We start from the raw sequence: 26443 nt of genomic DNA on the forward strand, positions 1-26443 counted from the left end.
TCTCTCTCTCTCTCTCTCTCTCTCTCTCTCTCTCTCTCGGTGCTACTTTGCAGATGACTCCATGCCCATGGCCTCCTGCAGGCCTGGCCGTGGCCTCACCCGCCTCTCTCAGACCTGCACTCATCCTGACTTGTATGTGCAAGAGATGACCATGTGTGTGGAGAATGCAGGACCCCAGTTGATTTTTTTTCCACACAGAACAAACTGTAAAGGAGAGTAAAGGGAAGGACAAAGCATGTTCTGAGCTGGATTTTAAATATCCAAAGTAATATCAAACTATCCGCATAAGAAGTTATACTGTCTCAGAGTTGTCCCTCCCTTTCTACTCCCCATACTCTGCAGGCACAAAGTTCTGTAAACTGACAACCCCCTAAAATGGACAACTGAAATTTAACTTAAACCAGCCAAATACTTCCAGCATGGTCAAGCTCAAGTCAGGTTTACTTCCTCATACTGGCTGCTTTTCTGAAGAATAGACTGTTTCTGGAACATTCACACTTTGAGGTCAAGCTTCTGTAGCTCTGAATTTGCCAAGCCAGCCCCTACCTTTTGGGATATGGCATTCAACAATTATATTAGGGTGACCAGGCTATGAGGATTCCCATGCTTACAAACTTGCCTAAAATAAACAACACCCATGAATAAGAGATAAAGAGATAAGGGATGGTGATAGTGATGTTGGTGGTGATGGTGGTAATGATGGTGATGAGACCTGAGACAGACCTAACTATGAGATCCTGTTTGTTCAGGAACTTGCTATGCAAACTGGGCTAGTTTGGAGTTTGCAAAGATCCATTTGCCTCCAGGGTACTATAATTAAAGGTGACTGCCACCACACCAGCCTAGAACTGGATTTTATTCCCTTCCTTCAATTTGTTCTTTTATTAAGAAGCTAGGAATGTTTCTTATAGTAATCTTAAAGGATGTCAAAACTTTATTATGTTTTTTATTTCAGAATTAGAAAATGTCAAAAAATAATTGTTTGGAACCACAAAAAATTAAAAAGGAATATAACAACTGATTCATCAAAAGGCATCCTAGCTGCTATTAGCATAATTTCTTTCTTCAGATTATGAATTTCTATGATTTCAGCTGAATACTTTTGACAGTTTCCTTAAGATATGATTTTGACTTATTTTTTCTTCAGTATTTCTGTCATTTCAGGAACCACCTGCAAAACAAACAAAAAACCAAAACACTAGTTAAGCTTCTCGATAGGGTCTCCCTGAGATAGGGCAGTTAGCTCTGGGGAGGCCATAGGCCAAATCACGGCAGGTTTCTGCTCAGCAACAAGTGCCATCCAGACACACGCATTCCCTGCTCACTTGCTCTCTCCTAACACAGACGGCAAACCCTCCGTGAGGAGAGCATGAGGAACATGGGCTGTCAGGGGCTAGAGCAAACTTCTGCCCAGACATCACTGGAAATACTTAGCAGGAAACTGTTCTTCTCTCCAGGGCTCAGAGCAGTGAGACCTTCTTACCTCTGTATCCCCAGCATCCTTCTTTCTTTCCTCTGTATCCCCAGCATCCTTCTTTCTTTCTTCTGTATCCCCAGCATCCTTCTTTCTTATCTCTGTATCCTCAGCATCCTTCCTTCCTTCCTCCCCTGTGCATCTCACTTCCCTTCAAGTCTGCACAGTGTCACTATTCACAACTGCCACCTCCTCGAGCACCTCTCCCTCATTCATGCACTGCACACTTCACAACTTTTCGTTGGCTTTCTCAACATGTGTTACTATCAGGTGGCACATTCAAATGAACTGAACATGCAGTGTCATTGCTTTTCATTAGAATCCAGGTCAGGACAGTGGCTGCAGCTAGAATCTGATGTTCTCTCACTGCTTGGACAGCCTCGAGCAGAGAGTGGGACTGTGGGATGACACACACACATTCTGAGCACTAGCTGGGCCACTTGTGTAAAATATCAATTACCCAGTCCTGCAAAGGGCGGTGGGCTACCCTAGCTCACAGAGATCTTCGCTGACCGTTACACTGATGAATGCAGCCTCTCAATTATTTAAGAGAGTTACATTTCCACCAGGTGGAAATAATGTGTTCCTACAAAATTTATTAAGGAAATTGTCGACATGTTGTTTCTTCTGAATGTCACTTTGTCTCCAGCCTATTAAAAGGCCCGTGTTTACCATGGAGCCAGCAGGCATTTGCTCAGGGCAGCACTAAGTGCTGGCACCACTTCCCCTGGCTTTCCTCAGTGGAGGGACCATGAGCTCATGCCAGTCACAGGGTTGACATGCTCCCAGAGCCTCATGTGGGACCAGTGCATTTCATGAAAAATATGCCATAGCACAGCATCTTTCCCCAGGAGGTCAAACACTTACAACAAAACACAACTACCCTCCAGGATGTCCCCTCTCCAACGCCCCAACAGTCACGGGGATTTTCTCCTGCCATTATTAGTCTTAAAACAATTTAAACCAACAACAGACTTTACAAGGGTTCTATATAATCCTTTAGGGGAAAATGCTAAGGGTAAAGGCTGAAAGACCTGGATTCTTATTTGTATTTTCCTTTAGATATTGCAGAGGTATCTAGCTCTACTTAGGAAAGACACATCAAAGAAGACTTGAATTTAAAAAGAAGGCAGTTTACTGCCATAAACATATGATGAACATGTTTCCCTTAGGCTTGGGAGACTGGAGAGGTTTCTAGGTAAGCGATTTCTCTTCAGTGTGCTGAAATGTACTGGATTAGTGACGGCTGTTTAGCTCCATGGATATTCTAAAAAGTCAACCAACTGCATATTGAGTTTGTTGAGCAATTCTATTACTCGAGATAATACTCTAAATGTGGTCCTCTTATACCAGAATGTAGGAGAATGAAACAACATCGTTACATGCTACAAATTTAGAAATTTTTAAGAAAGAAGAGGCCGATGTAGCAAAGGAAAATTCAGGACATCATCCTAGAGGAGAACCAAAGTTTGGTTGAGGAAGGGTCAGGGAAGAAGGGAGAGAGAGGAGCCAACAGAAGTAAACACTGCAGGTTCAAGAGGGAGCACTCTAGTGGGAAGGCAGGGCATAGCAAGTCCACCCACAGGGACACTATGGTCTCTTCAATATACAGAGCAGAACAAACAGATATCCACATGGAAAAAAACGAAGGTGGGTCCCTATCACACACCATACACAAAAATGTACTCAAAACGAATGACTATAACCAAAAGCTGTTAGAAGAAAGCCTAAGAGTAAATCTTCATTACTTTAGGTTGGCCACCAACGCTCAGATATAATAACAAAATACCAACTAATGAAAGGAGATACTAAACAGACTAGATTTCACCAAAATTAAGAACATTTTATATATTTGATATTATCAAAAAGTTAAAATAAAGTTGCACATAGTGGTACTACCTTTTATTACAGCACTTGGAGAGGCAGAGGCAGGCAGATCTCTGTGCCCAGCCTGATCTACATAGTGAGTTGCAGGTCAGCCAGGACAACAAAATGAGACACTGCATCAAAAACCAACCAACCAATCAAAACCAAACCAAACCAAACCAACAAAACTTTATTCAGTGGGAAGAAATATTTGGAAATCACATATTTGATTAGGGCTTTGTATTGAGATTCAAAGAACTCCTACAAGCCAACAAAAAGTCGAACAACCTAACCAAAGAAATTGAATATGGCTCAATATCCAAGTAGAGCACTTGCCTAAAATGCATGAAGCTCTGGTTTCCACCTGTAGCACTGAAAAAAGGAGAGAGAGAGAGAGAGAGAGAGAGAGAGAGAGAGAGAGAGAGATGAACGAACTTGGATAGAAATGTTCAATAAGCATCATGTGCTTAAACCTCCTTACATCATTAGTTACTGATGAAATACAAATTAAAACTACAACTGAGGCACTACTTCATCTCTAAGATGGTTCTAATCAAAAGAACAGAAAACAGTAAGTGTTGGTGAGGTTGTGGGAAAAGCCTTAGACATTGCTAGCAAGAGTGTGAAACAGTCATTCTCTGTGAAAGCAGCGTAGAAGGTCTTTAAAGAGCTAAGAAGGAATGACTATGGCCAGGCAATTCTGCTCTGTGTACATGTAAAGAAAATAAGAGCAGGGATATGAACATATACTTGAAGCCCAATATATTAGGAAAAAGTTTTCTTAGGTATACCACTTAAAGCATAGGCAACAAAGATTTAAAAAACAAAACAAACAAGAAAAAAAAAACTAGTGAACTTAATCAAAATTTAAAATGTTTATACTCTCATGAAAGTGAAAAGGTGCTTCAGAATGAGACCACACTGGAAAGAACCCAGCTGTTCCTCAACAGAGGAAAATGTGGTACATTCACACAATGGAGTACTACTCAGCTATTAAAACAATGAATTCATGAAATTCTTAGGCAAATGGATGGAACTAGAAAATATCATCCTGAGTAAGGTAACCCAATCACAAAAGAACACACATGGTATGCACTCACTGATAAGTGGATATTAGCCCAAAACCTGGGAATGCCTAAGGTACAATTCATAGACCAATGAAGCTCAAGAAGAAGGAAGACCAAAGTGTGGATGCTTTGGTCCTTCTTAGAAGGGGGAACAAAATACTCACAGGAGGAAATACGGAGAAGGAAATATAGAGGAAATGTGGAGCAGGCCATCCAAAGACTGCCCCACCTGGGGATCCATCCCACATACAGTCACCAAGCCCAGACACTTTTGTGGATGCCAATAAGTGCATGGGAAAGGGGATAACATTTGAAATGTGAATAAAGAAAATAGCAAATAAAGAAATTTAAAAATTGGTTAATTTTAAATAAATGATTATTATATGCAATCTAAACATTTTCTTCATTAATAAAGTTCATGTAAAAATTGTAGTTGAAATTACTAAAGCATATTTTTTTAAAAAAATGAGACCTCACTGGGAATCACTCCTGATCAGCTTACTTCTAGTACCAATATCGCTTACAATTCAAGAACAAAAAGGCAAAAAAATTTAAAAACACAAGAGTCATTTCTACAGAGAAAATATGTAAATGGCTGATAAGAATACAAAAAGATAGTCAACATCATCAGCTATCAGAAAAATACAAATCAAAACTATAAGATGGCACTGGACATCCACAAGGTCCTGGATAATCAGAAAGACAAGCAGTGACGTCCTATTGCATGACAGAAGACTCGGAGCCCACTCCTCCCTGTGGGAATGTGAGCTGGCACAGCTGCCGTGAGAGCAGACAGACAGACTTCTACATTAACCCTAACTGAGAAAAGAACTCCAAAGAAATACACACTCCTGTCTGTATAGAAATCTATACGTTGATGCTCACAGTGTCACTATTCACAATAACAGAAAAGTGCTAACAACTAAACAGACAAACATGCAGCTTATTTCAGCGATAGACGCTGTTTGTCAAGAGAAAGAAATGTATACTGAAATGTGTCATGGCACAGCTGAAACCTGAACCGTAAGCTCAGGGAAAACAGCCAGAAAGATCACAATATTATGTACAACGAGGCCAGGATGGGCAAATCTGTGGACTAGAGGTAGGTTTGGGGAGTGTACTGCATAGAGATTGTGGGTACAGGGCTTCTCTGCAGTGGGATGCAACTATATTAACATTAGGTTAATATTACAGCAGCATGAATAGACTTCCAGTGCATTATGTATTTTATCTACATTTATTTAAGAATAAGTATGTGGTTGCATGCACATACATAATTATGTATGCAGTGATGATAAATTTGTAGGGCAAGAATAACACGTGTTCTCTCGTTCTACCATCTGAGCCCTAGCGATCAGCTTGTCAGGTATGGCAGCAAGTGCCTTTACCTGTTAAAGCATCTTGCTGGCCCTAATTATACATTTTTTAATGTTTTTTTCCCAATTTTTATTAGGTATTTACTTCATTTACATTTTAAATGCTATCCCCAATGTCCCCTATACCCTCCCCCTACCCCCGCTCCCCTACCCACTCACTCCCCCTTCTTGGTCCTGGTATTCCCCTGTATTGGGGCATATAAAGTTTGCAAGACCAAGGGGCCTCTCTAATTATACATTTTAAAGATACTAAAAACTATCTAAATTGCATGTCTGTAGAGGTCTGTGTGTGTGAATGCAGGGGCTCACACGGGCCAGAAAGAGAGCTTGAGTCCCAAGGGTTATAAGCTACCTGATATTAATGTTGGGCACCAAACTCAGACCTTTCACATGAGCAGCATGTGCTGAGCCATCTCTCAGCTCTGAATGCTACATTTTAAAAGGGTAAACTTTCAGTATGAAAATTTTTTATATTATTAAAACTATTATATTAAAAAGGTCAGGTCATTCTAATACCTTTTATAATATTTACCAATTAGATTGAACGGTTACTATATATCTGAACAGAAGAAAATACAAACAGGCTAATATTTATTGGAGACCGCAGGAGTTATAGTATAATTGCAATTTTTACTCCCTTCTTTAAGGTGGGCATCATGATAATTACAATACTTATGATGAAGGTAGCATTCAGCAAGATTGATTTGGCTGAGATAATCTAGTCTCAAGACAGGATAGAATCTGAACTAAAGCCCTTGGTACATCAGAGTAACTCCACTTTGTGTCCTAATTCAAAACTTGTAAAGGAATAAGCTGCAAAGAGACGACATTTTCTTTTGCAGGACTGGGAGTATAGCTCAGTGGTAGAACAGTTGCCTAACATTTGTAAGACTCAGACTTTAATCCATAAACACACATGCACGCACGTACACATATCCCTCTCCCTTCTTTTCACACCAGCTTCTTCTCTCATCAAGACATCTCAGTGGCTAAACAACTCCCCTAGCACTTACACACCCAGGTCAGAAAGGAGAAGCTGACCTACACACACAGAACCTCAGCACCACTGAAGTAATGTCATGTTCTTCCCAAGACCGGGCCTAGGCGCTGAGTGGAAGGATGGCTTATGTTGAATGAGAGAGCAGCCTCCTCGTTTTCCCATGCAGTCTAAGCCAACAGGAGAGTTACTGAGAAGTTAAAGGGTCTCCATTCATTCTTCACTGGCCCCAGTCAGTCCTCTTGCTGGGAACTGTGCCGTCTCTATTCTCAGGTTGCAGTCTTTCCAATGTGCCTTGCATTCCCTCAAGGTAGTTCCATGTTAGGGATTCCTCTTCCAGCAAATCTATTTCTCCTAGAGCTGAATATTACTTTCAGTGTCAACTTCCATATGAGAGACTCTGCACAGGTCAGGGCAACAAGAGCAGGCTGGGCCAAGCATGAGCTATGTACCTTTAAATGTGGCCAACTACATTTTAGGTGATCATCAACTCTAATTTGCTAAATAAGTTTCAATGACTAAAGTGGTCTTTTTCATGGGGAAGGCAAACACATACAGAGTAGTAGGGTAAGAACATTCACAAATGATGTGTTTAAAATGGGGGGGGGGGAGGACATGTTTTCCTTAAAACCATCACATGATTAAGACTTTAACTTTCAAAATCAGTAAACAAAACATTCTTGCTGAGCCAGTTATTCTAGGCTTGAGTGCCCTGAAAAGGCCTCAACAATCCCTGAATGAAGAGCTTGATGGTCATTTCTTTAGTGTATCTGCAAAATGTGGTCCTAGGTTCTACGTATGGTGTGATTTTATACTATGCTGATTTAGTATGTGAAATGCTAAAAGCCCTGTGGATATTTTACAATCTGGATTTCTCTGAAAGAAGCTATGTTGTATAGTAATATCACAAAGCTGTTAGGGAGATTACATCTTAATTAGGATACAATTATAAAATATATTAACAGCATGTACAGACACACAGCACATATTTTTGTTTTTCTTTTCATCCTTGAAAAAATCCACTGGATGACAATGTTGGTAATATCAATCCCTCTCAAGACTAGCTTACCTTAAATAAATCTGCAACTATTCCATAATCTGCCACTTGGAAAATTGGAGCTTCTGGGTCTTTGTTAATAGCCACAATTGTCTGTGAAATGAAAATATAGAGTTGGACTTTCATCAAGAAAACATACCATATCGTTTGGTGGTTCTGTTTTAACCTCCCTGTTACAATATACTATTTAAATAGTCATCAAGACTAATTTGGAAGTTCTATGCCAACATTGTATGTGTGTGTGTGCGTGCCTGTGTGCGCACATGTATCATATGTATTAGAAGTTTTTAGGTTGTATTATAGTAAAATATCTACCACTTAGGTTATCTCAGAGTAAAGAGTTTAAACTTATTATCTTCTTGAAATTCTTTCTTAAGTGGGAAAAAAGGTTGATTTTTAGATAAAATAGTAACAAATATATGACCCAAATCATAATGTTTGTCAACTTTTGTTTCCTATATATTATATTCCATTTATTCTAAAATCATCCTGGGTATGTTCTGAGAATATAAGCTATTTATCTTGCCAACCTGATATTAAAGGAGAACTTAAAAAAATTAAAGTCCTCATGTATGTGGCAAATACATGCAATAAAACAAACAAGTGACTGAGTCTCTTGTGAAAACTACTGAAGATTAGCCTTACCTCCTATGAAAGGTTAACTAGGTTCTTAACTATGAAAGATTGTGGTGGTTACTTACAAAATAGAGGAAATGGTCTGGTATTTCCCATAGTTGTTTTGAACACTACTGCAATAAGTAAAGTTAGAGTTGTGACTCAAATGTATTGTTTTAATGAGTACTAGATTATAATTCAGTTCTCTAGAGGCAAAATGAAATTTCTAACTACCTATCATTGTATCTTGAGAAACACACTGGTATTATTTTGATGTAGTCTGACCCAAAATAAAGGCCTCAGAACATGGCTAATTCCCCTAACAGGGCTCCTGAAAGGGACAGCAGAACATGTCAGAATAACTGAGATTGGAGCTCAGCGTAGCCTTGATGATGGCAAGCCCAGAGACAATACACGGGTTTCACATATGAGTCTTAAATCCAAACTTGTAAGGGCAAATGCACTGCCTCACAGGCCCCAGTTTTCATTGAGGTACTTCTCTTCTGGGAATGTGTACCTTGATTCACAGCTAGAAGTAAAGGTTTATTTAACTGATGAATGTTAACGATTCTCTTGGAGGCCACCTAGTCAAACATCTGACAGTTTAATCATCTGAAAGCTTTTCATCCTACTCCATAAAAGTTATTTTAAAAGAAAGAGCACATAACAATGGGCTCCTGATATGGAACCACAATGATATTAAAAAGAGTGGATGGGTATATTTTTCTGGATTACCGAAATAGTATTAGATTATCAACCACAAAATTGCTATGATAAAACCTTATTTGCTCTCAGTAGCCCCTTGTAAATTCAAGCTATTGTAAATTTCTTCCTATTTTAAATGGACATATTCTATTCAACTACCCTACTGAACTATCACTATGTATATAGTTCAGTATATTGACCAATTTGCTACAATAATCAAATCTCTCATTATACTATCATGCTAATTAAAACTTTAGCCCATAGACAATGCAATTATCAGATTTAAACCATTCTAATATTCTATTTTAATCAAAATTGCCAACAGAAATCATTGGCTCCCACATAATAATAATTGAATTTTTTTTTTTTTTTTTGAGTCAAAGGCTATAGACCTGGCTAACCTTGACTTGATGATCTCCCTGCTTTAGCCTTCCTGGTGGTGAGACTGAAAGTGTGTGCTGTCACATCTGCTAGATGAACTTTTATTCTTTTAATCATTTAATTGTGTATCTGTTGACGGAGTGAAGAGATGTCACCATTATTGTCACAAATTATTCCTCAGCTCTGGTCTCCACATTTCAGGTGTTCCTAGCTTTTTTAGACATACACTATCAGTCTGTTTGATTTCCCTCAGCAACTAGTCCTGTTGCCAGGTGAGGGGAATATTTACCAGGGTCTTCTTGGCACATGTAGTCCTTTATATGTGTCCAGTATTCTAGACATGTGAGAATTATTGTAGCTAAAAACATATTTTAAGGCTTCTGGCATTGAAAAGGTTTGGTGTGTGCACGTGTGTGCATGTTAGTGTGTAAGCCACATTTCCCCAGTGGCACTGCTGTTTTCAGAGCTCAGTAAAGAAACCTGCCATCCAACTGTGAAATCTGACTGGATCTGAACCAATTCATTTAGAAGCTACAAAGAGACAGTTCATGTATTTCTTCAAGTTAGAACTTAAGCCTGTTAAAAGTTTTATCATCTTTTATATCCAGCTTCCATCTGAATGGATAAATGCAGGGTTTCAGATCCATCTCTGTCTTCATGAAAAGTAAGTTCATAATTCAAACTGTATATTGTTATGCATGAGTTAATATGTCATACTCTGAAATATATGTTCAGAGTTATTACAGAGGATTTCCAAATATAGTCCAAGTAGTGAGTTAAAAATCAAGTGTTTCACTACACAGTGCACCATCAACAATTATAAAGGTATAAAGATGGCCTGATATTCTAACCCAATGGTTCTCAACCCCCCTAACACTGCAACTCTTTAATACAGTTCCTCATGTTGTGGTGACCCGAATCACAAAATTATTTTCGCTGTCACTTCATCACTGTAGTTTTTCTACTGTTATAAATCATAATGTAAATATCTGATATGCAGTCCCCAAAGAGGGTTTCCACCCACAGGTTGAGAATTGCTGCCCTAACACAAAATGTGCCAGTCACACATTGCTAACAACCCAGAAGAGGGTGGTTCTGATAGGGCACCAAGTGAAGCAGACAAGAGAATCAGGGATCAGAACCTTATTAAGTTGCTTAAGTCTCACATCTTCTACCACAGAGTGTCAGAGCTGAAATGGACACCAATGATCACCTAACACCCACATTTGGCAAACAAACAAACTGAGGCACAGGCAGCCAGGGCCCAGTACATAGTAATCAAAGCTTAGATTCAGCTGTGCCTTGTGATGAGCTGCCCTTCACCCTAAAAGTACACTTAAGGCAGGAGATAGCAACTTCAGTTTCTCAGTTTCTATGTTAACGTTAAGTGTTGAAGTACACACATCAATTACATGTATATAGAAATGTGAAAGCTTTTCCTCTTAACACCTTAATTATAGCACAGAATTACCTTGCTGTCCTTCATGCCAGCTAAATGTTGGATGGCTCCAGATATTCCAACAGCAATATAAAGTTCCTGAAACAAGAGACCGCATTATTAATATGCATTTATATTACATAACACTGTTGAGGCAGAGTCTTAGTTATCCCAGGCTGTCTCAAACTCACTATCTAGCTGAAGATTACCTTGAAATTCCGATCCTCCAAGTGCTGGTATTATAGGCATGCATCACACCCGATTTATGAAATGCTGCAACTGAATCTTTGTTCAATATGGCTTTGTGCATGCTAGGTTAGCACTCTACTATCAATGTGCTATATCCCAAGCTATATAATTGTTTATAAAGTGTATACTATTAGCAATTTAAGCCTTATGCAAAAGATATGAGAAATGAATTACCCAGCAGGCACCACTTAAATCATGCTTCTTTTTTCTCCAATTTTTGTCCTGTGGTTCTCTTTTTTCTAGGGGGTTCCTATAGTGGTGGCGGTATAAAAATGCAATGTATCCATACACTGAGCACTTACAGTGCCTCAAACCCTGCTCAGCATCTCACAGCAACCATCTGAGTTTCATGCTGACACCTATGGCACTCACTTGGGCATCACTATGCAACTCACATTTTCCGCATGTATTGTATAGTAACATATAAGCACACATTCAAATGTATTAAAATAGACTTTTTTGCTTGTTTGCCTTCTCATAAAAGAATATTTGTAAGAATAGTAATTAGGAAATACTTATTAAACTTCCTATCTATAAAGGCCAGAAATACAAATTAGTGTCAAGAGTTTCTAAGTATGCCTGTGTTCAGACAGATGGGTGGATAGATGGGCGTGTATAGGCACACAACAAACTTCTTAAAAGCACTGGGTGGGGCTTTCCAGAACACAACACAAAGGCTCCCACATGGGAGTTTCTGAGTAATGATGGCATTTGCACCTCTTCCTGACCCTCTGCTCCCAATAATTACAAGAAAATCATAGTCAACTACTGTTCTATCCCCTTATCTAAATTTTTTTAAAGTGCCAATGTTTGAAAATTAAACTATCAGCATGGAAGAGTGATTTAACAAGCTCTTAATTACAAGAGCTTAGCTGATCTATTTTGTCTACTAAGTATAATTAAAACTTCAACTGACAACCTTTTCCCATCTATAACCTGGCATGCCCTGGCTTGGGTGGGAGTGGTACTGACCATGTAACCAGAATGTCACTACTTTGGAGTGAGTAACATACTCACTTTATTACAAGGCAAACACTTCAAAGCCACTGGCAGGGTCAGGTGGTCTCACCTCGTTTTTCTATTGCTTATGATCTAATCCAACAACTGCTCACTATATCAAAGAACATTCAGTTGGGATATAGGAGTAATACAGTCCGTCAGTGTTATTTTTCATAATGCCTAGGCATATATGGACATGCATAGGTCATTTTCTCTCCTGGGGTCTCAGTCTACCAGTGCTTTTCCAGGAGCCCCAGGATACTCTGAAGAGTAACCAGAACTGAGCACCAAACGCAGAGAGATCTTCAGCTCTGCTGCAGCCCCCTTTAGCATGTTCTTAGCATAACCATGAGCTGCCTTTTGAAGAGCCTTAAGTGCCCAAGTACTTTCAAAGCAGCACAGCCCCTCCATGTAACCTGGAAGCAGTCTTGTCTCCAGGGAGGTAGTCACGTTAAAAGGAGCTGCGCTTGTTTTCTGAGACGGCTGTATGAGTCTCTCCCCAAGTTATTCTTATGAAGAGACCATTACTATTAGTTGTTAAAAAAAAGTACTGTCAATGTGACAGGAGGTATGTATGCCTCCTTTCCTTAAGCTGCCGACAGCAAAAGCAATTCGCCTTAAAGATTTTGATTTGGGGATGACAAGTCTACTATAGAAAATGAAGGTGAACAGCTAACACATGTTCTGTCCTGAATATACCAGTACTCGCACAGCTGGGTTGCATCATGTGTTACCACACCCAGCTGATGTAATGATGTTAAAGCAAATTATTCAGATAGAAAGTGTCTCACTAGTCACTCTTCCTGATCACTCTTCTATGTAGTCTCAAAGCAAGCATTGGATCAATAGTCCTATAAATGACTCTTTTTGACATACAAATTAAAATTCAACATGTCTTAAAAGCTCCATTTGTAGCATGAAATGCTAATAAAAATGTTAGTTCATTCTGGTAGTAAATACAAGCATACCATAAGTCTACTTTCAACTTCTGCCTCTCATAAATGAATCACATTGCCTTTTACCATACATATACTAAGGAGACAACAGAATTTTGGCCAAAGCCAACTCAAGGCAGGTACTTCAGGTTACGAAACGACTCCTCTATGATCAACAACCTAATTGATCCATGGGACCAATGAGTGGGACTTCATTTTGTTGTCTTGAAACCTGGTCCTCTAAATAAAAACAAAAACACTGAGATAAGAGCTCAGGAGGAGCTGGGGCTTCAGGCTGCTGTACTGAGTCCTGTGGCTCTCAGGCAGGAAGAGATGCTTTCTTCTTCCTCTTAAAAAACATGTTCAGGCAATTAGACTAATATCCAAGGATGCGTCCTCAGGCTCCAGAAAGCATTTTTCTGTGTTTCAATAATACTAATTAGTATGTACAAAACTCTACAGATGCTAATTTATGGAGCACTTCAGATACCAACTGCTTCACCACACAAGGCAATCCCTGCCCCGAGGCACTTTCCTTCTAAATAACTGGGAGAGAAAATGAGAGAAGATGTTGGAGGGAGAACAGCAATTAAGGTTCAAAAAGAGGTGGGGTTAGAGACAGAAACACCCTGGGAGGAGGAGGGGCACCCTGAAGCTAATCCCAGGGGCTTTAGTAAACCTGGAAGAAAGGAAGAAAAGGGGAAGGAGGGAATGAGGGAGGGAGGGGAGGACGGACAGATGGAAAAAGAGCAGCAACAGAAAAACAAACTCAACCACATGGCTGGTAGCAGTATGGGTTGGTTATTATGTTAAGAAAAGCTATGGGATAGGAGAAGGACCAAGTGATATGGGAAAGAGATGGCACCAGTAAGCCTTCTCCCAAAGAAAGCTCTAATACTTTTATGTTTCCCAAATGCTAAACTAAAAGAACAAAACAAAAACCCTACACCTACAGATCCATCCAAAGAACCCAAGGTCTGAGATCTCTTGATGGAAGGCCTCATTGAGAGTTGAGGGTTCAGTCTTTAGCAAAGTATCTAGTTTTCCAAGGCACACAGATGTGCCATCTCTCACATTCTGAAATCTGTTCAAACCTTAAATTCCTAATTTCACTGGTGGATCCGGGTGGAGTTCTCTAAGATGGCCTTAGGACTACTTTGTACAGTTAAACAGGTTGTACACTAAGCAACTCTGAAGAAAGGCACCATTTATGCCAGTCACTATTAATGTATACTTTTATTACAATAACTTTCCAACAGATGGCAGCACAGGAATTTGAGAAAAGGATACTTTTTATTTTTCAAAGGGGTTGAATGAAGTGAGGCAGCCCAAATCCTGTGATACAAATAATAAAACATGTAAGTGTACCAGATCAGGAAAGTTCAATGGTGATGGTTAGGTGGGGGTTTTTTTTTCTTTCTACTTTATATATGTATAGCCTCAGGACAGAGGTCAATAATGGGAGTTTTCTTCAATCTTCTTCCCCTTTATTTTTTGAGCCAAGTTCTTTCACTGAACCTGGAGCTAAATTTCAACTTGGACAGTAAGCCCCAGTGTCACCCATCTCTGCCTTCTCAGCACTGGCACTACAGGTATGAAACACTTCATATGGCTTATTTTGTGTTACACATATATTTTAAATTTATCCCTTGGGTATCTTATATAATCACAGAATGTATTTTGATCACATTCTCCCCACTCTCCCACATGCTCTCCTTTTCTAAAAACCACAATAAGTAGAATGAGTGCTGCCTTACAGAACCATCTACTTACTGGAGCCTGGGTAGCCTCTCGGACCACATCCTTGAAGAACAGTCACCAACTACCAATAGCTCCTCAGGTACATGTGGGAACCCTTCCCCTAGCCATGCCAAAATCCTGAGTTGCCTTGGTCTTATCCAGATCTTGTGCAAGAAACCACAGCCATTGTGAATCCATGAGAACAACCCTATCATGTCCAGAAGACACTGGCAGCAGTCTTCCCCAATCGCTGCCTCTTGAAATCCTTCTGACCCCCTTTCTGCGATGTTCCCTGAGCCCCGAGGGGAGGAGGTATAGCACATATATCCAGTCACTTACTCTCTGCTTTTGGCGCTGTTATGTGTCTCTGTCTTAACCATTATGCACTGAAAAAAGTTTTTCTGATGAGGGTTGAGAGAGGTACTAATCTATGAGTATAAAAGTGTATTTAGAAACAATTAGATATGACATCCATTCAGTAATAATAGTAGTAGATTTTCCTCCAGGGCCTATGACCTCCTGTGGGTTCTTGACCCAGATTACAGTATCAGGGCATGAGCTATGTCCTATGGAGTGGGTCTTAAAGTGGTTTATTACCCCCTCCCCTCAGTCCATGATATTCACGACACTACTGTCATATATGACATACTGACCAATATGCATATCTTGCCAGGCCAATCATTAGGAGAGCTCTCTAGATAACACTGTTGATGATTTTTCTCCTGTCAACCTGTATAGCACCCTCTGACATTATAAAAAGCTAGCCAGTAGGAAGGATGCTTCCAGATTAGTACTACCTTGATTTCTCCACGTTCTGTGACCCAAGTATGTCACATTTTCCACATTAGGGTTGTACCATCAAGTTCTGGTGGGTAACCAAGAACAGTGATAATAGCTTGAACTGTTTGTGTATGGGGTGGGGCATTGCCCTGATCAACAACTTAAAGGAAGTATCCCATGGGGTCTTTACATAAACACTGGGGCTTGAAATCAAGTCCTCATGATTGCATAGCAAGCACATTACAACTCAGCAATCTCCCCAGCTTGGCTGGCTGGTTTCCCTATTGATGTTGTTGTTGAACCTTACAAATAATATAAAGCTTACAAGTTCTTTGCCCTTGTCCTCAAGAAGCATACAGTCTAGCAGCACAGCTTAAGCAAACTCATAATAAAGGGAAGGGGCAAAAAAGAATGACAGTTCTGGTCTCTTGTATCAACTCTCAGTTCTTGATTGGCCACTGAGAAGTATAAAGGCTGTTAGGAGCAGAAAACAGATGGGGTAGAGGGGACTCGACAGTGTTTTACCCTTTTGCAGTCTATCTGACCCTACTTTCTTAGTCCTTCAAAGCAACCCACAACTTTTATAATTCTAACTCAATACATATAAGGCCAACTGAAGGAGGCCTCACTTAGTACTTCCACAGAAATCTAAGGCCTGATGAGTTCAATGATCAGTCACGTTTGGCCTCTGTAGGAAGCATTAATATCACTGATTCAGATCTCAAGCTGGAACTCTAAGGGATGTAATCTGAGCCCTGCTTCTCCAGGGAAGCTGAGAGCAGAGGCTAAAGGGAAAGCTGTCTCCTACTTACAACACTGATTGTAGCCTAACACTATTAAGCCTAAAACAGAGATATTCAATATAGATACCTTGTAAGCCACATGTTTAAAATTTTTAGTCAGTTGTGTTATGGTAAAAAGAAACAGCTGAGCCTAATTTTAATAATAGAATCTCAATTTAGACTAACCACATTTCCAGTGGTAAAACCTTACAAATCCCAAATAGTAACAAACTAAGGGGGAGCTTTTCATAAGCTCTGTTAGGACATGGGGTGTGGTCTAGAGTCAGAATTGATGGCTGTTACTTGGTTCCAGAAAGTGAGGCCAGTCATGTAGCAGAGCAGTACAGAGAGAATCAACAAGAGTCCCAATCAACCAATCAGCAAATATACACTGGAATTCTGGTGACATGGACCCCTGTGGGAAAACCAATGGTGGATAAAAATTCTACTGGCTTACTACAGGAAGTATACTCTATCCTTAAAAACTTATGCTCTCAAAATAAGGACCTAAAGTATCAAAAAACTGACATGGAAATTTTTAAAAAAATACCTGAAATGAAACACAAAAAAAGGCAGAGTATATCACAATATGTGGGATTTGGCTAAAGGGATGGCGACAAACATATTAGCCAGTTGAGTTAGAATTTTTGTCTAAATTCCAAAATGGTGCTGCAAGGAAGCTCGGATGAACTCTGATGCAAATCCTTAACACAATATGTGTGGTGTGTTTGTGTGTGTGTGTGTGCGCGCGCATATGAATGATGCTGAAATTAAATTAGTTTATAACATAAACTCATGAATTCCTTTTTTTTTTTTTCTGGAACTGGGACAGGGTTCTGCATGGAGCAACTTCAGATCTGCCTTACTTTAAACAATGGAGAATGAAGATATTTAAACATTTACTTTTTGTTTATCTGAAATATGGATATGAGCAAGATTGGTTGTATCTAGAGCATTCAGAACAGAAAACTAACACAGTATTGTTTTTACTCTAAAAATTTAATCAAGTTTTAAATTTCTTTTTTTACCAACACTTCCCCTCTCTAGATAGTTGGGGGAAAGAACATGAAAAACTACATTTTGCCAAACAAAACAACAACAGCAACAGCAACAACAACAACAACAACAACATCAACACACTATACAAGTAGTTCTCATGAAATAAGTACAGACAGTCAAGGCACTCAAAAACAAAATCCCCATGCTGCCTGAGACAAGAGCTTTGCAGATGGGCATTTGCTTCTCAGCTCTTTACTCAACAGTCTGGAGGCAGAGGCTAAGCAGCAACTGTTACAACTAAACAGAAAACAGGCTACACGCCAGGTGAGGCTAGAAATGAATTTATCTCAGCAAATAACAAATGTATCTTTGAGGAATAGGTTGACTAAACCATATTTTCTAGTTATTGCAAGCCTCCTCCGCATCAACATTGCTATATTTCATCCTCCTGATGTTCATTTTAAAAAGCCAAACTATTTCTTCTGTTTGCCAAGTTGTGTTTAAGACTTCTTTTTGGAAGAGGTTCCAAAAATGCAGAGACAACTCTCTGGCTCTTTTCTCAAGCAGCTCTCTGGTCCTCCGACCAAACTGTCAAGCAGGGTTGTGGCTCAATTACATGTTACATGAATGGAAGTTAGTCTCAGTCTCACTTTAGAGCTGAAATTCTGTCCCATCTATGATTTTTCCCATCAGGTTAACACCTTGAACTGAGACTGCTTCAAGGGTGACCAGGATTCAAGACTGTACGCCAATCACACAAATGAGTTGTTGGTAACACACCAGCACTCATGCTGTTGATTATTATTTTATTTTACTGACTTACAATAACTCTACAAGAAAGAAACTATTCCCATTGTATAAGAGAAAGCAGGGCGGCTGGTGAGATGGCTCAGTAAGTAAAAGCACTGACTGCTCTTCTGAAGGTCTTGAGTTCAAATCCCAGCAACCACATGGTGGCTAACAGCCATCCATAATGAGATCTGACTCCCTCTTCTGGAGTGTCTGAAGACAGCTACAGTGTACTTAGATATAATAAATAAATAAACCTTTTTTTTAAAAAGAGAGAGAGAAAGCAGACTTAGGCAGGTTTACAGAGCTATCTGAAGTTATAGCCACCTAGTAAAAGACAGGCTTTTTATTCCTAGCTTTATTAAGTTATTTTTGAAAAATAAGTTATTTATGTAAAACACCTTGGTATACATATTACTGTGTACTGCTTACCACAACCAGGTGGCTAGCACACTTATTGCCTGATAGCATCATGTTTTCCCTTTCTTTTCTTCAGAGAAGGAATGGAATACTTATGATTTTCTCTCTTGGAGCCAGAGGAAAAACTCAAGCCTACATGTGCAAAGCTCTAGGCTTGATTCCTAGCACTGAAAAAGATTTTTTAATAATGTACTCTCAACACAGTTCAAGTATCTAACCTAATATTAACTACAGTCACCATTATCATTCTGGAATTAGATATCCAGAGGAAACTTCATACCCTTTGGCTACCCTCTCCCCATTCATCCACCACCACCACCCCCTTCTACTCTCAAAAGATAGGCTTCTTAACCTAAGCCCTTGATTCTAAAGTCAACACTTTTTCTTCTATATCATGTATGACTAAATGAGGTTACAGGACCATAATATGCTTCAAGTGGAGTCATCAGTTAGCAGAAACTACAGCAAACAATACACCAATCAGAAGGAAAATCCCTGGAACATGATGAGGTCAGATGAGACTGACCCACAGAAGTGGCAAGACTCTGAAGTGACTGCTGTCTTTAGTGTTAACGATGCTTATTTAATTTGGGAAGCCTACATGGAAAACTAACTGATACTTTTTTGTTAACAATCAATAAAGTCAGTATCTGGTCCCAAATAATCATTACAGGAAAATGTCTAGAAGCAAAGCCACTTCATGACTTAGTAGATGGACCTGGTGTTTATAAGGGTCACAGGTTCTACAAAACCTTAAATTCACATAAATTCCCCACTTCTCTTCCAAACAGCCCACTTTTCCTTCCAAGAGGCCCTGGAAATAGGCATTCTCTTCACAACCAGCTGACTTACAAAATGCTGAAAGCTGGTCATGAACTCACAATGCCCCTGCCACCACCTTCCAAATTGCTAGGGTGATACCATCATGCTAGGCTCACAGCTTTATGGGTTTTACTTATTTTTATTTTTACTTTTAATCTGGGTATTAAAAATATTACATATGTTGGTATACAGGTTGAAAAATTAAATATAAACAACAAAAGAAAATTTGCCCTTGGCCTTTTTTATTATTATTTTAGCTATAGTTTCAGTTACACAGCATGTATAGGACCTGAAACAAGTTTTCCCTTAAAAACTATTTTCAAAATATGATTTAATTACTTTCCAATGAAATGATTTTCCTTTACCTAATTTGATTTTATACTAATTCATAATATTTTTCCATTTGGAGAAATATAATTTTAGTATACCTAAAATAACAGAAAGCCAAATATGACCTTGTATACTTTCCCAAATCTGCTTATGTGGTTAATTCATATTGAAATGCTTGAGTATACGGCTTAAGATACTTAGAATACTAAGATACATAATTAAGTCTATTATGAAGCTTTTCAACTTAGAAAGTCATACAGAAAGCTTATTTTGACTACCAGATTGTTGTCAGCCAAGTTCTTAATGGATCAAAATCAAAATATGTAATATTTTACTTATCTATAAAATTTGAGAACTGTAAAAGACTGCCACAGTTATCTATGTCGTATTCTTTAATCAATAAAAATAAGTGCAGCTACAGAAAGGAACCCAGACTCTGACCTCCAAACAGTATGCTTCCCATTTACCAAGCTGCTCTCTCCCCAAATTTCTAAAAACCAGGCCATTACTTAACAAAGACTTCCTGCTTTCTTTCTTTCTTTCATTCATTCATTCATTCATTCATTCATTCATTCATTCTTGTGACAGGGTTTCTCTGTATAGCTCTACAATAATACCACCTTAGGAAGTGGGTTGGGGTGGTGAAACACTCCTGTGATCACAGCACTGAAGGGATAGAAGCTGGATAACTGCTACAGTTCAAGGCCAACAGCAGACCCTGAAGGTCAGCCTGGTCTATATCTCGAGCTTCAAGCCTCCAAAACAAGACATGGAGACCCTGACTCAACAATGCACACAAAGGAATGGAACATATACTCCTGTTCTCTGTAGTTGGGAGAACTATTTCCAAGTTGTTAACATTTTTTCTCTCTTTTTCAGTTTGGTTTCCTGAAACAGGGTCTTGCTCTTGCTGTATGACATGGCTAATCTGGCTCTATGCATCCTGAATTTGACTTGAGTACATATCCTTCTGCCTCTGACTCCTAAGATGAGAGTATGGAACTACAGGGGTATTGCACCATACTTGTCTTTAAACTTGTGTGTGTGTGTGTGTGTGTGTGTGAGAGAGAGAGAGAGAGAGAGAGATAGAGAGAGAGAGAGAGAGAGAGAGAGAGAGAGTGTATTTCTTTGGCCTCAAGCAAATCTGAATACTGAATGTACTAAATCCATTGGCTGTATTTCTATCTGGTACAGCATCTTATTCTTTGACATTCAAATGCACAAATATTAACTTGAAGTCATACACCAAAAAATAATTCACTTTTTTATATGAAAGACCACAAATACACTGTATTGGTTTTCAGAATGGAAATTTACAAGTTTTATCCCTTTCAGTTATCATTTCAAGATGGCTTAAGTAGATTTGCTATCTACTCTAATTGATTTTCATGTCAGCTGTTAAATTAGGTTGACTATGTACAAGATATGTCAATCTATCATTCAGTAGCTTTTAAGCATATAAATGGGACAGAAAGGGATATATATATATATATATATATATATATATATATATATATATAGTCTTTGAAATTTAAATAGTTTAACTTTTTATAATAAAGTAGTAATGGGAAAAAAACTTCCACTAACCCAAGCATTCTGGAATAACTGTAAAGAAGTCAGCCTGATAAATTTTAGCTGAGAAAATAAACCAAAGATATAAATAGAACTGCTAATTTTTGGCAACTGCACAACTGAACAACGTATACATGCAAACCACAACCTACAAATGCTGCACCTTCTCTTTGTCACTTAAGCTTCCTTGTAAGGGCTTTGATCATCTAGGCCTTGTAATTACCTTTTAAGAAGCATGCTTAGGGTGTTTTCTGGACTGCTGGTCCACACAGCATTTCTCTTTGTCCTCTTGGGGACAGAACATCAATTGCTTTCAGCCAAATGCACTCACATATGAATATTTTAGTACAATTTAATGCTTCTCTACCAACCCCAAAGGAAAAGCACATCAATTTGTGAACACAGTTCTCTTAGAGCTAAAAGCCAAGCTAGATAATGCAGTATGAAAGCGGTTGTCAATCTTAGCTTTTTAGCAAGTTAGAGGGCAGCCCATCCCATAAACTCATTCCCAGTTGTATACAAATAACTAGAAAGTTTGTTTCCACACTGACTTTTCAACGCTATCAAAATTTCAAAACAAAGGTCAGAAATAAAATGTACTGTCTTGGTAAATTCTCCTAAACTGCTTACTCATTTAGTAACTTTGATTTTATTCACTTAATCTCAGAATTATAAACAGGAAGTTGACTTGTCAGTAAAATATCAAAATATAGGCAAAGTAATCCACACATACCAAGATTCTGCACTAAGTGTAAGGATACTGCCTCTGGCAACAGACGGTAGGTTCTCTAACGATTAAAACATGCCTATGAGTTTGGATGGTTAGGAAGGTCAGGTCATATTAATCAAACACATCACTGAGTGCAATCCAGAAGAGTAACTACACCCAAATACATCAAGACTTAAAAAGTCATATTAACTAGATCTAGTCACAATGTAAACTTAAAACTCTGAACTCCAACAAGTAATAAATCACAATAAAATCCAATGAGCCTGACAAATATCAGAGAAATAATTTAATGATTGTTCATGATTTCAAACAGAATCTTCTAAGAATCTGTAGAGGCTGGGGAGGTGAACCAGTTGGTAAGAACACTTCCTGTAAAAGCAAGAGGATCTGAATTCAAACACAAAGTACCATGCACCCTGTAATCCTAGCACCAGTTACTGGAAACAGGCAGGTCTCATGCTTGTTGGATAGCCAACCTAGTTGAAAAGGGGGAACTCCAGATTCAGTTGAGAGAACCTGTCCCAAATGTAAGGTGAAGACCAGTAAAGAAAAGCAGACATCTTCTGGTCTCTGCAAATACATGTAGGATGCACACCCTAAGTATTAGCACATGTGGGAACATACACACACACACACACACACACACACACACACAGAGAGAGAGAGAGAGAGAGAGAGAGAGAGAGAGAGAGAGAGAGAGAGAGAGGTTGAGAGATTATACATATATGCAAAAAAGAATTTGTATTAGTTACTGTAAAATTATCTCGGGCACAGCATTTGTAACATCCCAGGCAGTTTTATATGACATATGCACATGGAATCTCTCATTTAACCTATTTTACATATATTAGCTCACTTATTTTCTACAAATCTGTGAAATAGGGACCATTACACATCTCAGGAAACTGTACCACAAGAGATTAAGGTTGACAGAAAGCAAATGGTAAGCTAAGGGCAGAGCTCGGGCAGCCAGACTGGCATCTGGATTCTTAACTGACCTTCCGTCCTTCCATACTTCTTTCTCCCTCCTTTCTTCCTTCTTCCTCTTTCCTCAATTCTCCCCTTTTTTGTTTTAAAGATAGAGTCTCGTAGTCCAGCCTGGCCTGGAACTATGTATAACATGATAATCCTGCCTCCATTTTCGAAGTACTAGGGTTAAAGGTACATGCCACTATCCCAAACCTTCAATTTACACATTTTATAATATAGATATCACTATCATTATCCAAATAAACAACCCAAATCAAGTATTTGCATGAATATGCATTTAAGGTGCTTATAACTCTAAGTGAGACTATACAATCCACTCAGCAGCTGTCCCTTAGCTACTCTCCAGACAGGATCATACATTATATCCATACTGTATAACCGTAAGTAAAGAGAACATGGACAAATACATTTTGAGATGTTTTTGCATATTACTTTTTGATTCAAGCCTTTCGACAATGGTTAAAAGCCACTAATTCCAGTACTTCAGGAGCTGAGAAGACAATCATCTCCTCTGGATCTGAGACCTTGTACCACCTTGTTCTAATTACCCTGACACCACTGAAGAGCTAGCACAGATCCCTACCCCTAACATACAGGCCATCCATAAAATATCTATTATAAAATGGATCAAGAGTGATATATTCATGTAATAGGATACTGCAAATCAATGAACAAACAAAAAAACAGCTGCCTGAATTTACATAATCCTCCAAAATAAATTATCCAGGCATAAAGAACCCATATAGTGTGTTGTTACTGATCTTAAAAACAAAACAAAACAAAATTGTGTATCAGTGCTTTTTTTTTTAACACATCGTTATACATGATAAACTATCACAAGTATAAAATCTATAAGGCATATGTGAATATCTAAGTAGCAATTCAGAAGCAAACACATCAGGCATCATTGAACTTCAGAAGTTAAAGGAAATCTGTGAGGTCCTTTTGTTAGTTTTTCGTCAATTTAAAACAAACTAGAGTCACAGGGGAAGAGGAATGTTCTGCTGAGGAATGGTTTCTATCATACTTCCTGTGGGCATATTGTAGCACATTTCCTTAAACGATGATTGCTACGGAAGGAGCAAAGCCCTCTATGGTCAGTGCTTGCCTGGACAGGTGGCTGTGGATTGCATGAGAAAGCAGAGTGAGCCAGTAAGCAGTGTTCTCTCACGGTGTCTGATTCAGTTCTTGACAGAAGGTTTCTGCAAGAGTTCCTAACTAACTTTTTTCAGAGAAAGACTGTGACCTTGGAGTAGTAATAAGAAATAAACCCTTTCCTCTTCAATTGGGTTTTGGTCAGTGTTTTATCACAACACAAAATAAACTAAGACATCCTCTAAATTCTCCAGTTTCAAATTTCAGAATCACATTTTTAGATATTATTTTCCATGGAAAAATTATTAACATAATTCCTTTATGATCTAATACACTTGTCAAAAGGCAAAAAAAAAAAAAGTTACAGAAAAGGTGTAAATGGAGGAAAGACACTGAGCCCACGGGAAGTTCCTAAGGAGGCAGGAATGATGAGCTCTAGTGAGCAGGGACAGTGTCAGCAACAAACAAGGAAAGGACAGTGTTGTTCTCTGACACAGTGAAACCTGGAGCTTTGTTTTGTATGCTTTTGCTTTTATAGAGAACATATTCATTTGCCTTTCTGGTCCTAGACAGGAGTGTTTACCCTGTGCTCTAGGCTCGAATCGTCTTGCAGAGAGAGAGAGCTGAGCTAGCACCTCCATATACTCACCACCTGACTGCAGCTCTAGTCTTTCTAATACAATTCATTTGAAGAGGGTTTGACAATTGCCAGACTGCAGTTTTACTATAACATAAGTCTGAATAGCAGACACAGAACCAAATAGTTTCTGCCTCTCTTGAAAATGCACTTACCATACAATTGGCCCACACTGAGGGGCATCAAAAAAAACAACTCTATAAAAGTATTGTCCTATTTATAGTAAAGATATTGTTGTGGATGTCAATCAATAGTGTCTTCTTTATATGGACCCAAGGGATATATCTCTGATCTTGATACCACGCCAAATGATACTTCTCCTGTACAATTAGTTTGTTTTACCTTTGGGACACTGTAAATCAGGGCACTGATCTTGTTTCCTAATGTGAACTGGCTTCTAGAAAACCTAATGCAAATTTGTAGCCCACATCTAGAGAGGGCCACATAGCTTTCCAATCTTTCTTCATTTGCCACCTAAACTTTCTGAAAACTATCTAAAGTATCACCTACCACAAAGAGATTGGAAAAGTTTGCCTGATAGGTAGTAGGGAATAGGGTCATGAATACTAAAAAAAAAAACCCAAGACTGAAGCCAAATATGGACCAAGTACTACTGCTCACCACAACCATGAAAGCAAAGGCTAAAGAGGCATGACAATGCATGTACTATTGACTCAAAGGTAGATTCTGTATTAGGGAGGGTGGGGGAGTCAGAACTAGTAATGAATATGAATATAAATGATAAAGTTGGAATATTAAAATACAGAAAATGGGGCACTGAAGAGATGGCTCATTGGTTAAGAGCACTGACTGCTCTTCCAGAGGTCCTTATTTCCAAAGATCAACTCCTAGCATTCACATGGCAGCTCACAATTGTGTGTACTAGGATGCGATGTCCTCTTCTGGTGTGCAAACATACATGCAAAGTACTCACATACATAAAATACATAAATAGAAAATCTTTAAAATATAAAAAATGAAAATAAAAGCACAAACAGAATTTGGAAATAAAATACAACTATACTAGAGTTAAAGCTAGAGAGAGCAATTAAGAGCACTAACTGCTCTTCTGGAGGACTAGATTCAAGTCTCAGCATCCACATGGCAGTTCACAACAGCCTATAACTCTAGTCCCAGAAGAGATCCAACACCATCTTCTGGCCTCCTTAGCACCAAGCAGGTACATGGTATGTGTACACACATATATACACATACATACACACACACACACACACACACATACATACATACATATAATACAAGGAAAACATCCACACACATAAAATTAATTAATTAAAAAATAGTGTAGAAGGGGCTGGAGAGATGGCTCAGTGGTTAAGAGCACTGACTGTTCTTCCAAAGGTCCTGAGTTCAATTCCCAGCAACCGCATGGTGGCTCACAACCATCTATAATAGGATCTGATGCCCTCTTTTGGTATGTCTGAAGACAGCTACAGTGTACTCATACAAATAAAATAAATAAATCTTTAAAAAAAATAGTATAGAGCCGGGCGTGGTGGCGCATGCCTTTAATCCCAGCACTCGGGAGGCAGAGGCAGGTGGATTTCTGAGTTCGAGGCCAGCCTGGTCTACAGAGT

General features: G+C 38.9%; 1 protein-coding gene across 1 annotated transcript in view; it reads right to left on the bottom strand.

Annotated features, from left to right (window-relative positions):
* Positions 1-953: 953 nt before the first annotated feature.
* Etfa (electron transfer flavoprotein subunit alpha) overlaps positions 954-26443 on the bottom strand; it is a 65533-nt gene continuing 40043 nt past the window's right edge. Inside the window, exons 10-12 of the mRNA XM_021206696.2 lie at positions 11010-11075; positions 7850-7930; positions 954-1171 (exon numbers count right to left, since the gene is read on the bottom strand). Of these exons, the coding sequence (XP_021062355.1) occupies positions 1133-1171; positions 7850-7930; positions 11010-11075 (186 nt within the window). The 3' untranslated portion in view covers positions 954-1132. The remainder of the gene's footprint in view (positions 1172-7849; positions 7931-11009; positions 11076-26443) is intronic.

Source organism: Mus pahari, chromosome 10 (assembly GCF_900095145.1).
Source record: "Mus pahari chromosome 10, PAHARI_EIJ_v1.1, whole genome shotgun sequence".
Lineage (NCBI taxonomy): Eukaryota > Metazoa > Chordata > Mammalia > Rodentia > Muridae > Mus > Mus pahari.